Genomic DNA, 21,222 nt, shown 5'->3' on the forward strand with positions numbered 1-21,222 from the left:
TTAGAAGATTTGCAAAAATGTTCACAATTTTTCAAAAAATAGTAGATCTACAAGCTCATAGTGTGGCCCGAAGTGACGCACTATGAGCTTGTAATTCTGCTATTTTTGAATAGCCAAAGTATAAAATGACACAGATCCTTTTCCGGTTTTAATGAGGAGTTGGTGAGACACAGCACAAAGCTGATCCTAATGCTGCGTGCCTCAGCTGTGTGTGTGTGTGTGTGTGTGTGTGTGTGTGTGTGTGTGTGCGCGCGCGCGCGTGCGTGCGTGCGTGCGTTTTCTTGTGATTAGTGGAGGGTAAAGACAGTTCCAGGGACATTCTACCAGAAACGTACATAGTTCCTCTGAGAACTGAACCATTCCATTTTCATTTGAATAATAATAATAAGAAATAAACAATATACTCACACACATACTTTTCTCTGCTTTATTAATCAATCAGGGTCACAGATCTTCATCAGGATTCATTTTTGAATTAATAACATGCCACATAAAAGTTTTTTCTTATTTCTTTTTGCCGAGGTCAAGTGTCTGCCGCTGACAAAATGACGCAGCACCAGTAATGTACCGTTGTGTTCTAAAGAGAATCCGGCACTAGGACCCTGCAGCATTCATTTTTCCAGTGCTAGGCTACGTGGTAGTTTTGTTTTGAACTGAATGATGACTTAAAATAATCTTAAAATAAACTACTTGAAAGTACAAAACTGGCACTTTTAGGATACATAACTCTACATCCATGCAACTACAGCCAACATCATTTAATGTCAATAAACTGATAGATTAAAGAAATGGCAAAACACAAATAAACCATTCATCAACACAATGTCATTCAGTGGTTACTGTAATAAAATAAAGATACAGTAAAGGTCAGAACACATACTTATGGGTCAAATCAAATGTTTTGAATGTAAAACTTCCTGACAAACATCCCAGAGATGTGAGATCCTACTGATTAGATCATTTCTAGTCATCAGACAGCATTATGATCCTCAACAGAAGAGGATTCTATACATGATAAATCAAGGTTAGTTCCATGTACAGTAGCTTTAAAAGTAGTTCAGGGAAAGGACTCTTTTGTGTTGGTATTCTGCAGCAGTTACATGGAATAGTTTATCAAGTCAATCAGCACTATGTTCACCCTAAATAAACTGATAAAAGTCAGTTGGTTCTGATCATAATTGTATTTATTTCATGTCTTTTATAGTACAATGTTCTTATCATTGCTTTTCTTGTTCCTCTCCCCGGGGTCGCACATTAACATCAGCCGTTCATGTATAAACAGTAGGACATGAGCTCTATAGGGCTTCTTTGTGTCATTCTTTTAGGCTACCATTGTGCATTTCTTTTGCTTCTTTACATTTGTTTCTCTCTTAAGAAAGTCAATCAATCAAAGGTTTAAACCAAGACAAATCAAGGTTTGTCCAAACCCAGTTCCTGATGAAGGGTTGGATCCTCTTCATGAAGAGCAGCGATCATCTTTGACGACGCCTTGTTCCCTTTCTTTCTCACCATGTCGATGCATTGCCTCGCTTTCTCTTCTTTGTATTTTTCTGCATTGATCATGTTCATCTCTTCATCGTTGAGGACCTTCTCGTCCAGCAGTGTGTCCAGCAGACGATTGATCACCGGCTCTGACACTCGTTGGATGAACTCTTTCCTCACGGACATCAACGTCTCCGCTTCCTGTCGTGGCGTCATCGTTGTCGTCACGTTTGGCTGACTGGAGCCGACTGGAGGAACTAGAAATAATACATCGTTTTCAGTTACACTTTGCCTTTATATACATTATTAACATGTCTGACTGACACAGACTGACTAAATGTCAGACAGATTGACTGACAGAGGGACAGAGGGACTTCCTAACAAAGAGGGGCACCAATCAGGAACTAGTATGCAAATATGGGGCGGGTTTACCACCATTTTTTTGTATCCGCCCTTTGGTAATGCAGGTTCCACAGAGATTCCAGACTAACATCTACACAGTGATATCAGTCTGGCCATGCCAGGCTACAAGTTATTGGCTTACGAATCCAAGGCTTCACGGGGTGTGTAATTGATACGTAATTGTTTGGGTGAACTACTCCTTTAAACACACATTGTGTAACAACGTACCTTTGAGCACGACCTCCGACACTCGTGCAACGATCTCTGTCTCTGCTTCCTGTCGTGTCGTCATCGTTGATGTGTCTGGCTGACTGGGGCCAGAGCCTGGATGGGTTTATGGAGGAAAAATAATGCAATGTTTTATTAAACATTATTAAACTGACTGTCTGTCTGTCTGTCTGTCTGTCTGTCTGTCTGTCTGTCTGTCTGTCTGTCTGTCTGTCTGTCTGTCTGTCTGTCTGTCTGTCTGACTAACTGACAGACAGACTTGATTAAAATGTTCTGATGTTTATTTGATTGTGACCAGTGACAACCCGTGTCAGGCCCAGTGTTTGTGTCTTGTTACGCCACTGAAACGGAGGTTTCTCACATTAGAAGCATGATGCAGTCATTTATTGTACTTTCCCCCCGCAGTCATTGCATGTTGACTCCTACTTGTCTACACACCTGCCTAGGATGTTCTGTTACCATTGAATTGCCTTCTGTGTGAATAAACAAAATCACGTTTGCGCTGAGGAAACATTTAGCGGAATTTTTGACCATATGTCAATCATAATTATATGACCATTAATCACATGTGTACACTTGTACGCTCCAGTACATTTCATGCACAGACCGTGTTGACTCATTCCAGTCATTAGTTGTGTATTAGTCTTAATATGTATTGAGCTAACAGGCTAGCCTGCATTATTGTGAACATAGCTAATGCTAGTTTAGTGTGTTTTCAGTGTGCTGTAAAAAATAAAAAATAAAAACGGCCCAATCTCAATGGGCTTTTACACAAAAAGTATACCTGGAAAAGGATGGCTATGGCCTTAAAACAGAATTAAATTTAGATGTTTTTCCCCACATAAGGTTATGGTGGGTACCCCAACTTTCAGCAGCTGTCAAAAATTCTCCTAGGGAAACTGCATTTCAGTCTTTGTGAGATGTGTTACTAGACACTTTTACAAACACATTGGTGAAGATTTTTTTCGGTAAGGAATTTATTCCAAGATGTTTTTAATATCCCCTGACTATTATTTATTGTCTCCGCCAGGTCGAAAGGCATGCCCCTGTCCGTCCGTCCGTCCGTCCGTCCGTGTGTGTGTGTGTGTGTGTGTGTGTGTGTGTGTGTCCGTTCGTCCTGCTGTCTGCGACCAGCTAATCTCCACCACCGTTGGCCCGGTCGCTGTGAAACTGCACACACACACTCCCTGGATGCCACAGCAGAATCTCTGGCCCACATTTTTCAGATCAGCCTGTCATAGCGCCACCATGAGGCCGACTTTTGCAAAACATTTTTTTATATTACTCCTACAGATTTTGTCCAAAAAACACGCAAATCGGTACACAGTATCTTTATAGTCATGTGATCAACACGGATCTGTCTGATTTTCCATATTCCATCCAGATTGGCTAAGATTGGCTTTCAAAGTTTGCAGGATTGGTTAGTTTTGAACAAAATGCCTCAAATCATGAATGCAGCATGCGATTTCCATCAAATTTTCCACGTAGATTCCCACTAGGCGGAGGAAGATAGCCACTTGAAAACGTTCAAATCAGCCTCATGGTGGCGCTATAACAGGCCAATTCACATTTTTACCTATAACTGCACCGATCTGCGTGAGACTTTGCACGCACACTCCCTAGAGGCAAAGGAAAAACCTTTGCCCTGCAATTTTCACATCTGCCTTTTACAGCGCCACCAGGAGGCTGACTTTTGTAAAAAAAAAAAGTGCCCAACTCCTTCAGATTCTGCAAATCGGTACACAGTATCTCTATACTCATGTGATCAAGGTGGATGTGTCTGATATTTCATATTCCAACCTACTTGTCAAACATTGGCTTCCAAAGTTTGCAGGATTGGTCCGTTTTGAACAAAATTCCTCAAATCATGAACGCAGAGTGCGATTTCCATTAAATTTTGCACGCACATTCCCACTAGGCCGAGGAAGAAATGCCACCCTTTTCACATTGGCCTGTTATAGCGCCACCACCAAGTCTAATTTAGCAAACCACATTTTTGGAACAAAATGCCTCAAATCATGAATGCAGTGTCCGATTGCTGTGAAAGGCCTAAGAAGAAATGGCACCCTTTTCACATTGGCCTATTATAGCGCCACCAGGAGGCCATAATAACCTACCTGACCTGGCGGAGACTTGTGCTCCGAGGAGCACTTTATCTAGTTTGTTTTGTTTTTTATTTCTATATTTTATTTTCAGACACTTCTGGTTATTCAATGCACCAATACAGTGATGCCTCAATCCATCAGTAAAGAGTTTAAATCTGTGTGATGTTTCTGTGCTGACCAGAGCCCTGCAGTGGTCAGTTATCCCCCATAACAGCTTTCAGGGGTAAAATCCACAACAGTTATAGTTGGGGAAGATACAGTTTAATAATAATTAAATTAAACTGAATAACTATGTTTACCTTGCAGTTCAATGCCTTCCTTCCAGACTTGTTCGTTCTCAGGTCCCAGTAATGCCAATGAGACGACTTCTGCGTTGAGATCCATCGTCACCTTAAATGTTGGATGGAAATTTGGTCCATATTTCAGACGATAAGCCACAGCCTGAAAACAGAGATAAGTTTTAGATAGATAACTACAGTATATAACTATTGTATTACTTTAGCAGTGCTAGTAATGATAGTAGTTGTAGTGATAGTAATAATACTTGTATTGGTATTAGTAGTACTAGCAGTAGTAGTAGTATTAGTTACTTACATGTATGTTAAGAGACATTATCATGACTCTTAACATAAAATAAAGTCAGGTTGTAGTTTAATGTGTGATACCTCAGGTTGTACTTCATGTGAAGCACATTGCAGTCTGTAGACCTGGTCTGGGGTGAGAACACAGCTGGAGGTGCTCACCAGCTGATCCTTCTGGTTACACTCTTGATAGAATGCCTTCACCTACAATGACACAAACACAACTTGACTAGAAGGTCCAATCATAATGACCGGTACATGGGCACATTTTACAGGCTGTGTACTGTTGACAATGTACTTCACCAGTCTTTGTTACCATGAATACCAGGGTATGTTGTCATACAGTAGCGCCTATGTCTTTATAGGCACCATGCAGTATATAAACTTGGTTGAACTTCAATAAGTCTAAAGAACTAAGATGCTACTTAACAGACAATACTGTCTATGTTACCTCTTTGACAGGCACGTTGTCTGGCAGCATTAACACACTCAGTTTACGTGTTCGATGTCCTGGTGGTTGAAGGAACAGCAGAACTTGACCAGATGTTGGATGTAGATACTCGTGAATCTTCTTCCACAGGAGTCCAAACAGAGATAGGTGTGTCACATTTAAAACCACATGAGTCTGGGTCACTTTCTGTGGTTTTAAGAGGTACACCCCCTCATCTGTGATGTTGGCCACACAAAGGTCATAACCTGTGAAAAGATTTAAAAGGCATTAGGCTATAGCTTCCATTTTATGGTCAAACTCAAAGAGACATGTGCATCTGTCACATGTATAAACCATATCAGTTTCCATGACTCTCTTTGATCAAACACAACAATCCCATATGGGATTTAAACATATTTTCTGTTATGTCATGTTACTTTGAACAAGATCCTTGAAACTGGACGATGCTAAGAGCAGCTCCTCACCAGGTGTGATGTCACAGTGTGGCAGGTGTAGCTGACTCACCAGGTGTGATGTCACAGTGTGGCAGGTGTAGCTGACTCACCAGGTGTGATGTCACAGTGTGGCAGGTGTAGCTGACTCACCAGGTGTGATGGCACAGTGTGGCTGGTGTAGCTGACTCACCAGGTGTGATGGCACAGTGTGGCAGGTGTAGCTGACTCACCAGGTGTGATGGCACAGTGTGGCAGGTGTAGCTGGCGGACAGACATCTGAGGACACTGGATGTCAAACAGAGGACCTGCAGGAGTCCCTCCTGTTGACTGGAGACATCTTTCATCCCACTGATCAGTCCTGTAGAGGACTTCTCCTTCCCCTGTCGTTCCAAACACCAACCCTGTGTCACTGCACTGGAACAGCCCCGCCCCGGGGACCTGGAACCTGTGACACAAAACAATCATTTGTATTGATATAAAATCTATACGATATAAAACAAACATTTGTATTGATATAAAATCTATATGATATAAAACAATAATTTGTATTGATATAGAATCTATATGATATAAAACAATAATTTGTATTAATATAAAATCTATATGATATAAAACAATCATTTGTATTGGTATAAAATCTATATGATATAAAACAATCAAATTTGTATTGGTATAAAATCTATATGATATAAAACAATCATTTGTATTGATATAAAATCTATATGATATAAAACAATCATTTGTATTGGTATAAAATCTATATGATATAAAACAATCATTTGTATTGATATAAAATCTATATGATATAAAACAATCATCTATATGATATAAAACAATCATTTGTATTGGTATAAAATCTATATGATATAAAACAATCATTTGTATTGATATAAAATCTATATGATATAAAACAATAGTTTGTATTGATATAAAATCTATATGATATAAAACAATCATTTGTATTGATATAAAATCTATATGATATAAAACAATAATTTTCTTTGATACAATCTGTATTATTAGCTGTCATGTTGCCACTTCACATCAAGTTCATTTACAATCCCATTTGTTCTTCTTTTTTTAATGTTTATTTATTTTAGGTACGATGTAAAAAACCTTGATTCAAGTAACATCAGACAGATTTATTACATGTAGGGTTTCTAGAAAAGGCTAATTTGTGACCCATGATTACAGACACATAAAAGTAATATGATTAAAACAAAGAGAAATGACATTCCTGAAATAATCATCTAAATTCATAAATCAATGGAATTCTTAAAGTAATACTAGGTAACGTTTTCAACAAAACTAAAGTTAAATTGTATATCTTTTGCGAGTGGCAAAAGTTTCACAACACCCACTCCGTGAATTTCACCCCCGGAAGCCTTTTATTTATATATTTTCTATTGAACGTGTACGGGGGGACTTTCCCGGGAAAATGACGTTCCTGGCCAACGTCATGACGTCGTGGCCGACGTCCTCAGGAACTACCGCAACGGTTTCCTGTTTGGCCAGGAACTACCGCAACGGTTTCCTGTTTGGCCAGGAACTACCGCAACGGTTTCCTGTTTGGCCAGGAACTACCGCGCTAATAACAAAAAGGAACCTCACGCTGATTTTAAGATAATGTAGGATTGTAAGATCGAAAAAGAACAGAAAAAGAAAGCACAGCTCATGGTAACTAATGCTCCACTGGCTAAGAGAAACGATCCGTAGATAGTATAAAACAATTAAAAGATCGCTTTTTGAAACGCTTCCGGCTTCCGGTGAAAACGAATGGAATTCTGGGTAATCGAGGACTAGGGAAATTGTATGCAGTGACGGTAGTGACCAGCAGAGGTTGCTAAAAATCGTTATTTGTGATTCTGCATTGTACAACTTTAACATGTGAGCGTGTGTGTGTGTGTGTGTGTGTGTGTGTGTGTGTGTGTGTGTGTGTGTGTGTGTGTGTGTGTGTGTGTGTGTGTGTGTGTGTGTGTGTGTGTGTGTGTGTGTGTGTGTGACGACTGACCTGTATTCATTGGTTGTTTGTTCTGTGAGCACGATGGGGGAGAAACTGGATGGAACCACTGGCCTGAAAGACACAAATAAACAAACAAAAACAATTAGATTGTGGAGTTTATAATATTTGAGCCCACTTGAGCCTACTTACTTAAATAATATTCAAAAATAGTGAAAATAGCTAATCTACAAGCGCACACCACTTGTAGATCGTCTATTTTGGTGTAAACTACTGTAAGTATAACTCAGACTTTAGGGTTAACACAAAAAAGGTAAAAATGTCATTAATTAACAAGGTCAGAAAAGGCAGATCTACAAGCTCAAAATGTGTCGCAAAACATTGTGAGCTTGTACATCTGCTTTTTTGAAGATTTTGTGTTGACTAAAACTCCTGTTATCTAATATTACAGTTTTAGGTCGTTTTATAAACACAATACAGTTTCAGTTAGTTATAATCTTTCTGTAAAGCTTTGATGTTATTTTTATTTCAGTAACTAAAATGTTTTTACATTTCTATTTATTGTGATAGTTTTAGTTCACAATAATAACCCTGGTTGTCTGTTTTATTTGCCTTTGTTCTCCAGACTTTGTTATTAATAGTAGTGAGAGTAATGTAGAGTAACGTAGATGAATGTAGTGACATTTATTGTGAAGAGATCCAGTAGAACTAAGACTAGTGGAGAAGAGATCCAGTAAAACTAAGACTAGTGGAGAAGAGATCCAGTAGAACTAAGACTAGTGGAGAAGAGATCCAGTAGAACTAAGACTAGTGGAGAAGAGATCCAGTAGAACTAAGACTAGTGGAGAAGAGATCCAGTAGAACTAAGACTAGTGGAGAAGAGATCCAGTAAAACTAAGACTTGTGGAGAAGAGATCCAGTAGATCTAAGACTAGTGGAGAAGAGATCCAGTAGAACTAAGACTAGTGGAGAAGAGATCCAGTAGAACTAAGACTAGTGGAGAAGAGATCCAGTAGATCTAAGACTAGTGGAGAGGAGATCCAGTAGAACTAAGACTAGTGGAGAAGAGATCCAGTAGAACTAAGACTAGTGGAGAAGAGATCCAGTAGAACTAAGACTAGTGGAGAGGAGATCCAGTAGAACTAAGACTAGTGGAGAAGAGATCCAGTAGAACTAAGACTAGTGGAGAAGAGATCCAGTAGAACTAAGACTAGTGGAGAAGAGATCCAGTAGAACTAAGACTAGTGGAGAAGAGATCCAGTAAAACTAAGACTAGTGGAGAAGAGATCCAGTAGAACTAAGACTAGTGGAGAAGAGATCCAGTAGAACTAAGACTAGTGGAGAAGAGATCCAGTAAAACTAAGACTAGTGGAGAAGAGATCCAGTAGAACTAAGACTAGTGGAGAAGAGATCCAGTAGAACTAAGACTAGAGGAGAAGAGATCCAGTAGAACTAAGACTAGTGGAGAAGAGATCCAGTAGAACTAAGACTAGAGGAGAAGAAATCCAGTAGAACTAAGACTAGTGGAGAAGAGATCCAGTAGAACTAAGACTAGTGGAGAAGAGATCCAGTAGAACTAAGACTAGTGGAGAAGAGATCCAGTAGAACTAAGACTAAAGAAGAGATCCAGTAGAACTAAGACTAGTGGAGAAGAGATCCAGTAGAACTAAGACTAGTGGAGAAGAGATCCAGTAGAACTAAGACTAGTGGAGAAGAGATCCAGTAGAACTAAGACTAGAGGAGAAGAGATCCAGTAGAACTAAGACTAGTGGAGAAGAGATCCAGTAAAACTAAGACTTGTGGAGAAGAGATCCAGTAGATCTAAGACTAGTGGAGAAGAGATCCAGTAGAACTAAGACTAGAGGAGAAGAGATCCAGTAGAACTAAGACTAGAGGAGAAGAGATCCAGTAGAACTAAGACTAGAGGAGAAGAGATCCAGTAGAACTAAGACTAGTGGAGAAGAGATCCAGTAGAACTAAGACTAGAGGAGAAGAGATCCAGTAGAACTAAGACTAGTGGAGAAGAGATCCAGTAGAACTAAGACTAGTGGAGAAGAGATCCAGTAGAACTAAGACTAGTGGAGAAGAGATCCAGTAGAACTAAGACTAGTGGAGAAGAAATCCAGTAGAACTAAGACTAGTGGAGAAGAGATCCAGTAGAACTAAGACTAGTGGAGAAGAGATCCAGTAGAACTAAGACTAGAGGAGAAGAGATCCAGTAGAACTAAGACTAGTGGAGAAGAGATCCAGTAGAACTAAGACTAGAGGAGAAGAGATCCAGTAGAACTAAGACTAGAGGAGAAGCGATCCAGTAGAACTAAGACTAGTGGAGAAGAGATCCAGTAGAACTAAGACTAGAGGAGAAGAGATCCAGTAGAACTAAGACTAGAGGAGAAGAGATCCAGTAGAACTAAGACTAGTCATTTTATGATTGGCTACGCTCAGGTGTAACAATCCAAAAATAGACGATCTACAAGCTCAATAAGCGTCACAGACGCATTGTGAGCTTGTAGATCGTCTATTTCCGGATAAATACTGTCAATAACAGATCTATAAAACATCTACATGTTATAGATCATGTTATAAACACTGACAATAACAGATCTATAAAACATTGACATGTTATAAATACTATCAATAACAGATCTATAAAATATCCACATGTTATAGATCATGTTATAAACACTGTCTATAACAGATCTATAAAACATCTACATAGATCATGTTATAAACACTGTCAATAACAGATCTATAAAACATATACATGTTATAGATCATGTTATACACACTGAAAATAACAGATCTATAAAACATCTACTTGTTATAGATCATGTTATACACACTGAAAATAAAAGATCTATAAAACGTATGTACACACACGCACATGTTATAGATCATGTTATAAACACTGAAAATAACAGATCTATAAAACATCTAGATGTTATAGATCATGTTATAAACACTGACAATAACAGATCTATACAACATCTACATGTTATAGATCATGTTATAAACACTGAAAATAACAGATCTATAAAACATCTACATGTTATAACACTGAAAATAACAGATCTATAGAACATCTACTTGTTATAGATCATGTTATAAACACTGAAAATAACAGATCTATAAAACATCTACATGTTATAGATCATGTTATAAACACTGACAATAACAGATCTATACAACATCTACATGTTATAGATCATGTTATAAACACTGAAAATAACAGATCTATAAAACATCTACATGTTATAACACTGAAAATAACAGATCTATAGAACATCTACTTGTTATAGATCATGTTATAAACACTGAAAATCACAGATCTATAAAACATCTAAATGTTATAAACACTGAAAATAACAGATCTATAAAACATCTACATGTTATAAACACTGAAAATAACAGATCTATAAAACATCTACATGTTATAGATCATGTTATAAACACTGAAAATAACAGATTTATAAAACATCTACATGTTATAGATCATGTTATAACCACTGAAAATAACAGATCTATAAAACATCTACATATTATAAACACTGCAAATAACAGATCTATAAAACATCTACATGTTATAAACACTGAAAATAACAGATCTATAAAACATCTACATGTAATAGATCATGTTATAAACACTGAAAATAACAGATCTATAAAACATCTACATGTTATAGATCATGTTATAAACACTGAAAATAACAGATCTATAAAACATCTACATGTAATAGATCATGTTATAAACACTGAATATAACAGATCTATAAAACATCTACATATTTTAGATCATGTTATAAACACTGAAAATAACAGATCTATACAAAATCTACATGTTATAGATCATGTTATAAACACTGAAAATAACAGATCTATAAAACATCTATATGTTATAGATCATGTTATAAACACTGAAAATAACAGATCTATAAAACATCTACATGTAATAGATTATGTTATAAACACTGAAAATAACAGATCTATAAAACATCTACATGTAATAGATCATGTTATAAACACTGAATATAACAGATCTATAAAACATCTACATGTTTTAGATCATGTTATAAACACTGAAAATAACAGATCTATAAAACATCTACATGTGTGTGTGTGTGTGTGTGTGTGTGTGTGTGTGTGTGTGTGTGTGTGTGTGTGTGTGTGTGTGTGTGTGTGTGTAACTTACTCTATCTGACACAAAGACACTGAGGAGGAGTCAGTCAACACACAGAACCCAGGATAGAGAGGTTCAGTGAATGTGGTCTGGAAGGTGTGCAGGTGTGTGTGTGAGTCAGAGGACATTCTGTAGAAAGACAGGACGCCAGCAGACCAATCCACATACACTGCTACTCTGTAGACACTGACCTCACTGACCTCACTGACCTCACTGACCTCCCTGTCCTCACTGTCCTCACTGACCTCACTGACCTCACTGACCTCACTGACCTCACTGACCTCCCTGACCTCACTGACCTCCCTGTCCTCACTGACCTCACTGACCTCCCTGTCCTCACTGACCTCACTGACCTCCCTGTCCTCACTGTCCTCACTGACCTCACTGACCTGACTGACCTCACTGTCACCATGCACTGCCACTCTGTAGGAGTCAGAGGGACGGACATGGAGGAAGGTTCTCTTCTTATTGTGAAGGACAGAGTATCTGTTGTCTCTACCATCACAATACAGACTCCAGGACTTGTCATTGTATCCAAGCATACAGTCATAACCCAGTCCTCTCCTGTTGATTCCTCTGTAAGTCACTGCTATATAAACCTCTCCACTCCACTCTACCTCCCAGTAACAGCATCCAGTCAGACCCTCTCTACACAGAACCTGTGGATAGATAAATCTGTCTGGATGGTCTGGATAGGACTGAACCTCTCTGGTCCCTGTCACCTTTCTGTTGTTCTCAGACAGAGAGAGGCGTGGGCCTGTTGTGTTTGTGTCCAGTGTGAGAGGACAGACACCTGATGGAGAGAACAACAAACAATATTTCATTACATCACAAAGTACTGAGTAGAGATGTAATAGTATAACATGTCACAGTACAGTATCTAACAAAATACCACAGTATTATGGTATTTAATACTACTCACCCCCCCCCCCCCTCCTCTCTTAATGAATCATATTATAGCCAGTGGTGGACAAAGTACTCAACCCTTATATTTGAGTCAAAGTATAGATACTCAAGTATTACTCAACTACCAGTGAAAGTTGGTCAGTCAAATGTGTACTTGAGTCAAAGTATTTAGAGTAAATACTTTTAAAGCCTGATGAAGGTCAGAGTGACCGAAACGTTGCATCTTAAATAAATGAATTCATTTATAAGTGAACACAGTGTGTGGGACTCCCTCTCCCTCCTCCTCCCTCCTTCTTCCATATTCTGATTACATGCTTTAAAAAATACTTAAGCCTTCAAAAGTACAAATGACAAAATACTAAATATTTTAATGAAAAAAAAGGTGAAAATAGCCGATCTACAAGCGCACAACACGTCTCCGGCTCTCTCTCTCTCTCTCTCTCTCTCTCTCTCTCTCTGGAAACCAAAAAGTCATTAAATGAGGCATTTGGCCTCTAGAGAGTCATAGTTACTCCCGCCATTTATAAACTAGTGTGTGTGTGTGTGTGTGTGTGTGTGTGTGTGTGTGTGTGTGTGTGTGTGTGTGTGTGTGTGTGTGTGTGTGTGTGTGTGTGCGTGCGTTATGGCATTAACCCAATCTCATAGCGCGGCACCGAGTGGCGCGCTATGAGCTTGATTTGATTGATTGATTGATAGCAGATCTACAACTATGAGCTTGTATTTTAAAAAATCACACCCTGTGTGAAGGAAGCGGTGCCTTTGAGGAGGTTATTTAATATGTGTGTGTGTGTTTGTGCGTGTGCACGTGTGCAGTGCTGGCGGGCCCCCTGGGTGCCACACGTGGTCCCTGGTGTGACTATTGTGATGGCAGACAGACCCAAGTTTGGTGCGGATCGGAGCTGCGGTGCGCCTCGCAGGTCTGCATGTTACGTGTACGTGTGTGTGTGTGTGTGTGTGTGTGTGTGTGTGTGTGTGTGTGTGTGTGTGTGTGTGTGTGTGTGTGTGTGTGTGTGTGTGAGAGTGAGTGAGTGAGTGAGAGTGTGAGTGGTGTGAGAGAGAGAGAGAGAGAGAGAGAGAGAGAGAGAGTGAGTGAGTGAGTGAGTGAGTGAGTGTGTGTGTGTGAGGGTGCGTGTGTGTGCGTGTGTGTGTGTGTGTGTGTGTGTGTGTGAATGCGTGTGTGTGTGTGTGTGTATGCGTGTGTAAGATTTGTAGATCTGCAAGCTCATAGCGCGGCAGTGCCGTGCTATGAGCTTGTATTTTTTTTAAAATTGCAGATCTACAAGCTCATAGCACGCCACGGACTGCCGCGCTATGAGCTTGTATTTAAAAAAAATAGCAGATCTACAATAGCGCGGCACCGAGTGCCGCGCTATGAGCTTGTATTGAGCTATGAGCTTGTATTGAGCTATGAGCTTGTATTTAAAAAGAATAGCAGATCTACAAGCTCATAGCGCAGCACCGAGTGCCGCGCTATGAGCTTGTATTTAAAAAAAATTGCATATCAACTCTGCTCCTCATTTACCGGCCACCCAAACAAAACTCAAAATGTATCTCAGAAATCCACGACCTTCTCACCACTCTTTGCATAACATCTGCCAACATCATAATAATGGACGACTTAAATATTCATGTGGACAACCCATCCTGTCACTTTGCATCTGACTTCCTACAGTTATTGGACTGTCTCAACCTCACTCAACATGTCAACACCCCCCACACACAATAAGGCACATACGCTCGACCTGGTCATCACTGTCTCCGCCCCCATCAGTAATCTGATAGCATACACTCTGGGTGTGTCTGACCACATGGTCATCTCCATGGAGCTGCCCTTCCCCCCCTCCCATGCCAAGCCCAAACGCCAAATCACTTTCAGAAATTTAAAAAATATCAACCAAGACACTTTGACCTCTGACCTCGAGCATCTCTCTTCTGCAACTCTCCCATCAGCCAGTGAAGCAGTAGCTTTCTACAACACCAACCTGCAAAACCTCCTCGACCTGCACGCCCCTGTCAAAACACCAACAGTCATTTTCTCACGCTCAGCCCCCTGGTTCACCTGCGAGCTGAGGAAAATGACGGCAGCCGGGCGTGTCCTCGAGCGGCGACTCAAGGCCACTGGACTAACCGTCCATAGATTGGCATATAGAGAGCACCAGAAGGCCTATTCAAGGTCCCTCAGGGAGGCACAGTCACAATTCTACTCCAATATCATCCACAACAGCCCTGGCAACTCAAAGACACTTTTCACCACCATCAACCATTTCCTGAAACCACAAACCCCCAAACACAGTGATACCACAGAGGAACAGTGCAACACCTACCTCATTTTTTTCAAAACTAAGGTTGACAACATCCGCTCTCTCCTCTCCGCCCCGTCACTCCACCTGTCCCAACTGACATCCCACAGTCTGGGATTTCCCACCCGCTCTCTTGCTTCACCAACACCACACAGCAAGAGGTTGAGGACATAGTTAGAAGGATGAAGCCCTCTACCTGTGCCCTGGACCCCCTTCCCACCATCCTAGTCAAATCCAACATCTGTGCAATAAGTCCCCTCACTAGAATCACTAGAGTAGACTAAAATCATCAACCTCTCCCTCCGGACCGGCCACATTCCTTCCGCTCTAAAAACTGCCATTCTCACACCCCACCTCAAAAAACCCTCCCTAGACCCAGATACAGATGTATTTAAAAAAAATAGCAGATCTACAAGCTCATAGCGCGGCACCGAGTGTCGAGCTATGAGCTTGACTTGATTGATTGATAGCAGATCTACAAGCTCATAGCGCGGCACCGAGTGCCGCGCTATGAGCTTGTATTGAGCTATGAGCTTGATTTGATTGATTGATTGATAGCAGATCTATAAGCTCATAGCGCGGTACAGAGTGCCGCGCTATGAGCTTGAGAATCTGGATGAGCTGAATGCAACACATTAGGCCTCATTCACTAAGCTATTAGAATTATTATTATTATTATTATTAGTAAGCTAGGGTACGCACAGATCTTGTACTTATGTACATATTATCCACTAGCCTGGCATGGCCAGACTAATATCTCTGCATAGATATTAGTCTGGAATCTCTGTGTGAACCTGCATTTCCAAGAGGCGAAAAAAAAAAGCCTCTGGTGATAAAACCCGCCCCATATTTTCATACTGGGCCCTGATTGGTGCCCCACAACTTAGGAGGCAGGAAATCCATTCACAACCGAGCGGGGCCGGACCAATTTCTTTTGTGTTGCACTGGTAGATTCATCTGGTTTCCAGGCTATATTTCTGCATCTTTCCAAAAACAGAGTCTGATTGAAAAGTAATCAATAAAGCTCTGGTCCATAATCTATATATATATATATATATATATATATATATATATATATATAGCAGTGTTCCAGTATGCCCTGGATTCCAGCATCATATTTTTACCTCAGTAAACCTCAGCCTATTATTTGGTGGTGGGGTTAAACTTACACATGAGAGGCATTACGTTATTAACGATCAGCTGATCCATCGTGTAATCGAGGGACTCGCTTCCAGACAGAACAAATAAGATGCTATGGCGACGCAACGTGACACGTTGTAAGCTTGCAGATCTGTTATTTTTGATGAGAGACGAAGTTGAAATTCTTCACGTGGTGAAGTTGGTTTCACGTTGGGTGAAGTCTGTTTGAAGTTGGATATTTCCTGTTGTCTTTTATGGTGTAGGCAACTCTCCTACTGGATAATACCGTCAGGAGAAGGCCTGCTCTACTCAAGGGGAGTCTTGAGGAGTAGTCTCTGGGGTTTAACTGGGTGCAGATTCTTGAGATACATACAATGAAAGGATTATCCGCACTCTCTTCAGTTATATTCTTGATTTATTTGTAATTAGATTCACAGCCGCAGCAGACAGTCTATCTAGAGAAACGGACGCGTTTCGGCACGTCTGCCTTCCTCAGCGTTTCAAACTAGAATACATCAAACAGGAAGTGACATATATATCTATGTGATAGTGTACAGCTGATTCTCATTGGTGAATTTAATTCACTCTCAATTCATAATGCTGTCAATGTTTACATTAATAGGCATTATAAATAGTATTTGTATTTTATAGATTCTTAAAGTTTCCACAAACACCACAACCAAAACATTTATAAAAAACTATTCAATAATAATTCTTCATTCAATCCCTTTGGGAACTCTGTGTTTAGGGAATGGATCCAATAAGCCTCCCTTTGTAATAGAACCTGGTCTCTGTCTCCACCTCTACTCAGTGGGTTGACTACTTCTAAACCTTTAAATCTCAGTGTATGTAAATGACCCCAAGGCACTGTGCTTTTATTTTGTTAATTGATTTTGTGTGTCAGGTCACTCAGGTGCATTGATGTTAATTTTATGTTTGTGTGAGGTGCTTGTGAGATGCTTTTATTTTGAAAGTTTTTGCTTGATTTGTCACTACTATCACCTGTCTGCTCAGCCAGAGACTGAAATGTTTGCAGCAGCACCAGGGTTAGGTCTGCTTGTTTGACAGTAAAGGTTTTAGCCCCCTGCCTAAATGGGAACAAGGTATATTTTCATTTGTTTAAAGTGTGTTCATGTATTTTATTTGTCTAAGGTCTGTTTTATTATAATAGTGTTGTTCAATGTGAATGATTGTTTTTGTAATTTGAAAATGTTTAATGTTCAATTGTTTGTTTGTTCTGTCCCAGCTTTTACGTTTACGGTTTTAAAATAAACCTCATCTAAACCACCAGTAAAAGACCATCTTTTGGCGGGGTACGCTACAGTGTACATTATGTCATGTTTTACCATATTATAATGTACATTGTCATGTTTTACCATATTATAATGCCTGGCAACTGGAGACTTCTCATCTTTATTTCTAATATTACTCTTGTGCTCTGTAATTATGGTTTTCAATTCTCTTTTGGTTTTTCCCACATAGCAGAAACCACAGGGGCATTTTTAAAAAACTACACATTTTGTCTTACATGTAATTCTCCCTTTAACTTCAATTGTTTTTACCATTAAGAGGGTGTATAACAGAGTCTCCAGTTATGTCATGTTATGTTATCATGGCATTACAGTTAATACAACCCTTACATGGGACATTCCCTGAAGGTAAGGTAGATAAAAAGTGTTGGTTGTATATAAACACCATTTTTTATTAGTTTGTCACTTGTATTGTTTGCTCTCTTGTCTGCAAACATTAGGGGGGGGGGGGGTGGAAAAGACCTTTCCTACCACAGGGTCACTGGACAATATATGCCAGTGTTTCTTGACCACTCTTATATGCCTTTTATGGTGTGAAATGGGGCGTGGGACAATGCAAATGATCTCTACGGGGGTGCGCTTGTGATAATACAATCAGCTGGGATTGATGCAGATTCATCACGAGATACACCTGTGATCCGCACAAATCTAGGCTCTGCACAACCTTTAATTAATCACATGTCAGACTTGATTTATTAAATATACACGACACTTTACACTCAAATATAGTTGGACATATATAATCATATTTGAGCATGTTGACGGGTGTTTAGGGTCTCGCAACATACACCCTCGCCCAGGTGACCCAGCCGGGGTTGATCAAGACCCGACTTACGTCCCAGTAGCTACCCACGGTCAGTCCTCTGAGGGAAAGACAGACTTATGTCCCAGTAGCTACTGTACCCACGGTCAGTCCTCTGAGGGAAAGACAGACTTATGTCCCAGTAGCTACTGTACCCACGGTCAGTCCTCTGAGGGAAAGACAGACTTACGTCCCAGTAGCTACTGTACCCACGGTCAGTCCTCTGAGGGAAAGACAGACTTACGTCCCAGTAGCTACTGTACCCACGGTCAGTCCTCTGAGGGACAGACAGACTTACGTCCCAGTAGCTACTGTACCCACGGTCAGTCCTCTTAGGGAAAGACAGACTTATGTCCCAGTAGCTACTGTACCCACGGTCAGTCCTCTGAGGGAAAGACAGACTTATGTCCCAGTAGCTACTGTACCCACGGTCAGTCCTCTGAGGGAAAGACAGACTTATGTCCCAGTAGCTACTGTACCCACGGTCAGTCCTCTGAGGGAAAGACAGACTTACGTCCCAGTAGCTACTGTACCCACGGTCAGTCCTCTGAGGGAAAGACAGACTTACGTCCCAGTAGCTACTGTACCCACGGTCAGTCCTCTGAGGGACAGACAGACTTATGTCCCAGTAGCTACTGTACCCACGGTCAGTCCTCTGAGGGAAAGACAGACTTACGTCCCAGTAGCTACTGTACCCACGGTCAGTCCTCTGAGGGACAGACAGACTTATGTCCCAGTAGCTACTGTACCCACGGTCAGTCCTCTGAGGGAAAGACAGACTTACGTCCCAGTAGCTACTGTACCCACGGTCAGTCCTCTGAGGGAAAGACAGGGCCACTCAGTCCGCTTCTCCGGAACTACTCTAACCCTAACACTATTGTCAAATAATATAAGAAAGAGGCAAAAATGTAATGCCTCAACAATGCTTATCAGTGTGGGGGTCCCCCAGTTCAAATATGATTATTTAGGGGGGTCGTGGCCTGAAAAGGTTGAGGACCACTGCCTTAAGATAGAGTGAGAAGTTCAGTCACCCGAGAGAGACTGAACCGCTGCTCCTTCACTTGGAAAGGAGTCAGCTTAGGTGGTTCAGGCATCTAGTACGGATGCCTCCCGAGTGTCTCTCTAGGGAGGTCCTCGCTGCACGTCCCACTGCTACCTTCTAAAGAGGCATAACGTTCTAAAACTCAATAAGGTCAGTCAATAAGAAGTCCTTTGTTCATCAGTCGATTTTGAGGCTCATTTTTTAATCTGGCCAAGGACCAGTAGAACATTCATGTTGTGTGTGTGTGTGTGTGTGTGTGTGTGTGTGTGTGTGTGTGTGTGTGTGTGTGTGTGTGTGTGTCATTGTTATTTTTTATATGGCTGCTGTGTCGGAAGACAGATTTCAGTGAAAGGGTAATAATAAAGTAATATATTGTATGGTATCGTATTACTGTACAGTGAAAGGGTAATAATAAAGTAATATCATATTACTGTACTCACATGTTTTAAGGAGTTGAGGTGAATGTTCTTCTTCTTGATCCAACCTGTAGGAATGAAACACACATTTATATGACACATGTACACACGCACACGCACACGCACACACACACACACACACACACACACCACACACACACACACCACACACACACACACACACACACACACACACACACACACACCACACACACCACACACACCACACACACAGTGCTTAATTAATGCCAGAGACCAGAGCCTGCCTCCTGCGCTCCAGTACCTCTAGAAGGCGTTCCGTCACCTCACATGTACATACAATGCAATACGTCTTTATTTAGACTATTTATTATGAATTCAGCTTTCACATTTCCCCTCATTGTCCCTTCCTGCAATGGAAAAGGACCGTGGATGAAATTAAATTGAGAGAGAAAAAACACTACAAGAGTGAACTGACGTATCTGTCTGTGTTCTGTGACTATGTTCCTGACAAAAGTCACTGAGTAGTGGTTAAAAACGTGTTGCTCATGAAAATACCATGCATTCATATGGCGGTGGCAAAACTGACTTCTGGTTCATGAGCTCCAGCACCTAATAATTTATAAATGAAGCACTGGACTAGTGTTGATTTTGACAGCAAATTTTGATTCAGTTTTAGTCATAGTCTTTTGAATCAAATTCCATTTAGTTTAGTCATATTTTAGTCATCTGAAATGTTTTACTATTAGTCTAGTTTTAGTCGACTAAATCTACAGTTGATTTAGTCGTCTAAAATGTATGTTGGCGGTGCCTTGATGGCTTCCTGATGATTTTACACTTGGTTATGCTCCGAAAATAGCCGATTGTGAGATCTGCTATTCTTAAAGCGCAACAACCGAGCACAAACAAGCATAACATGACTTGTCTTTTAGTTCTACTGGATCTCTTCTCCACTAGATCCCTCACTAACATTTTAGTTTTTATTTGTTGACAAAATGTTCAGTATATTTAGTCTTAATTTTAGTCATAGCTTATGTTTTGTTTAGTTTTTATTTTGTTTTTGTCAGTGAAAAAAGGTCAACCAACATCTTTTAGTCGACGAAATCAACACTGCACTGAACACACATGTATTATATGACACATGTACACACTCACACATAGACACACATGTATTATATGACACATGTACACACTCACACATAGACACACATGTATTATATGACACATGTACACACTCACACATAGACACACATGTATTATATGACACATGTACACACTCACACATAGACACACATGTATTATATGACACATGTACACACTCACACATACACACATGTATTATATGACACATGTACACACTCACACATACACACATGTATTATATGACACATGTACACACTCACACATAGACACACATGTATTATATGACACATGTACACACTCACACATAGACACACATGTATTATATGACACATGTACACACTCACACATAGACACACATGTATTA

General features: G+C 40.3%; 1 protein-coding gene across 2 annotated transcripts in view; it reads right to left on the reverse strand.

The window, feature by feature from the left end:
- Window positions 1-757: 757 nt before the first annotated feature.
- LOC308083014 (uncharacterized protein) overlaps window positions 758-21,222 on the reverse strand; it is a 78,555-nt gene continuing 58,090 nt past the window's right edge. For both annotated transcript variants that reach the window (XM_080425109.1, XM_080425108.1), the window contains 11 exons: window positions 19,761-19,804; window positions 12,219-12,613; window positions 12,075-12,146; window positions 11,833-12,011; window positions 7,695-7,757; window positions 5,914-6,128; window positions 5,250-5,494; window positions 4,883-5,002; window positions 4,517-4,658; window positions 2,113-2,208; window positions 758-1,739 (listed from right to left, as the gene is read on the reverse strand). In XM_080425109.1, coding sequence (XP_080281235.1) covers window positions 1,411-1,739; window positions 2,113-2,208; window positions 4,517-4,658; window positions 4,883-5,002; window positions 5,250-5,494; window positions 5,914-6,128; window positions 7,695-7,757; window positions 11,833-12,011; window positions 12,075-12,146; window positions 12,219-12,613; window positions 19,761-19,804 — 1,900 coding nt within the window. In that variant the 3' untranslated portion in view covers window positions 758-1,410. The remainder of the gene's footprint in view (window positions 1,740-2,112; window positions 2,209-4,516; window positions 4,659-4,882; window positions 5,003-5,249; window positions 5,495-5,913; window positions 6,129-7,694; window positions 7,758-11,832; window positions 12,012-12,074; window positions 12,147-12,218; window positions 12,614-19,760; window positions 19,805-21,222) is intronic.

This window comes from Gymnoscopelus braueri, assembly GCF_963280865.1.
Source record: "Gymnoscopelus braueri genome assembly, chromosome: 1".
NCBI classification, from domain to species: domain Eukaryota; kingdom Metazoa; phylum Chordata; class Actinopteri; order Myctophiformes; family Myctophidae; genus Gymnoscopelus; species Gymnoscopelus braueri.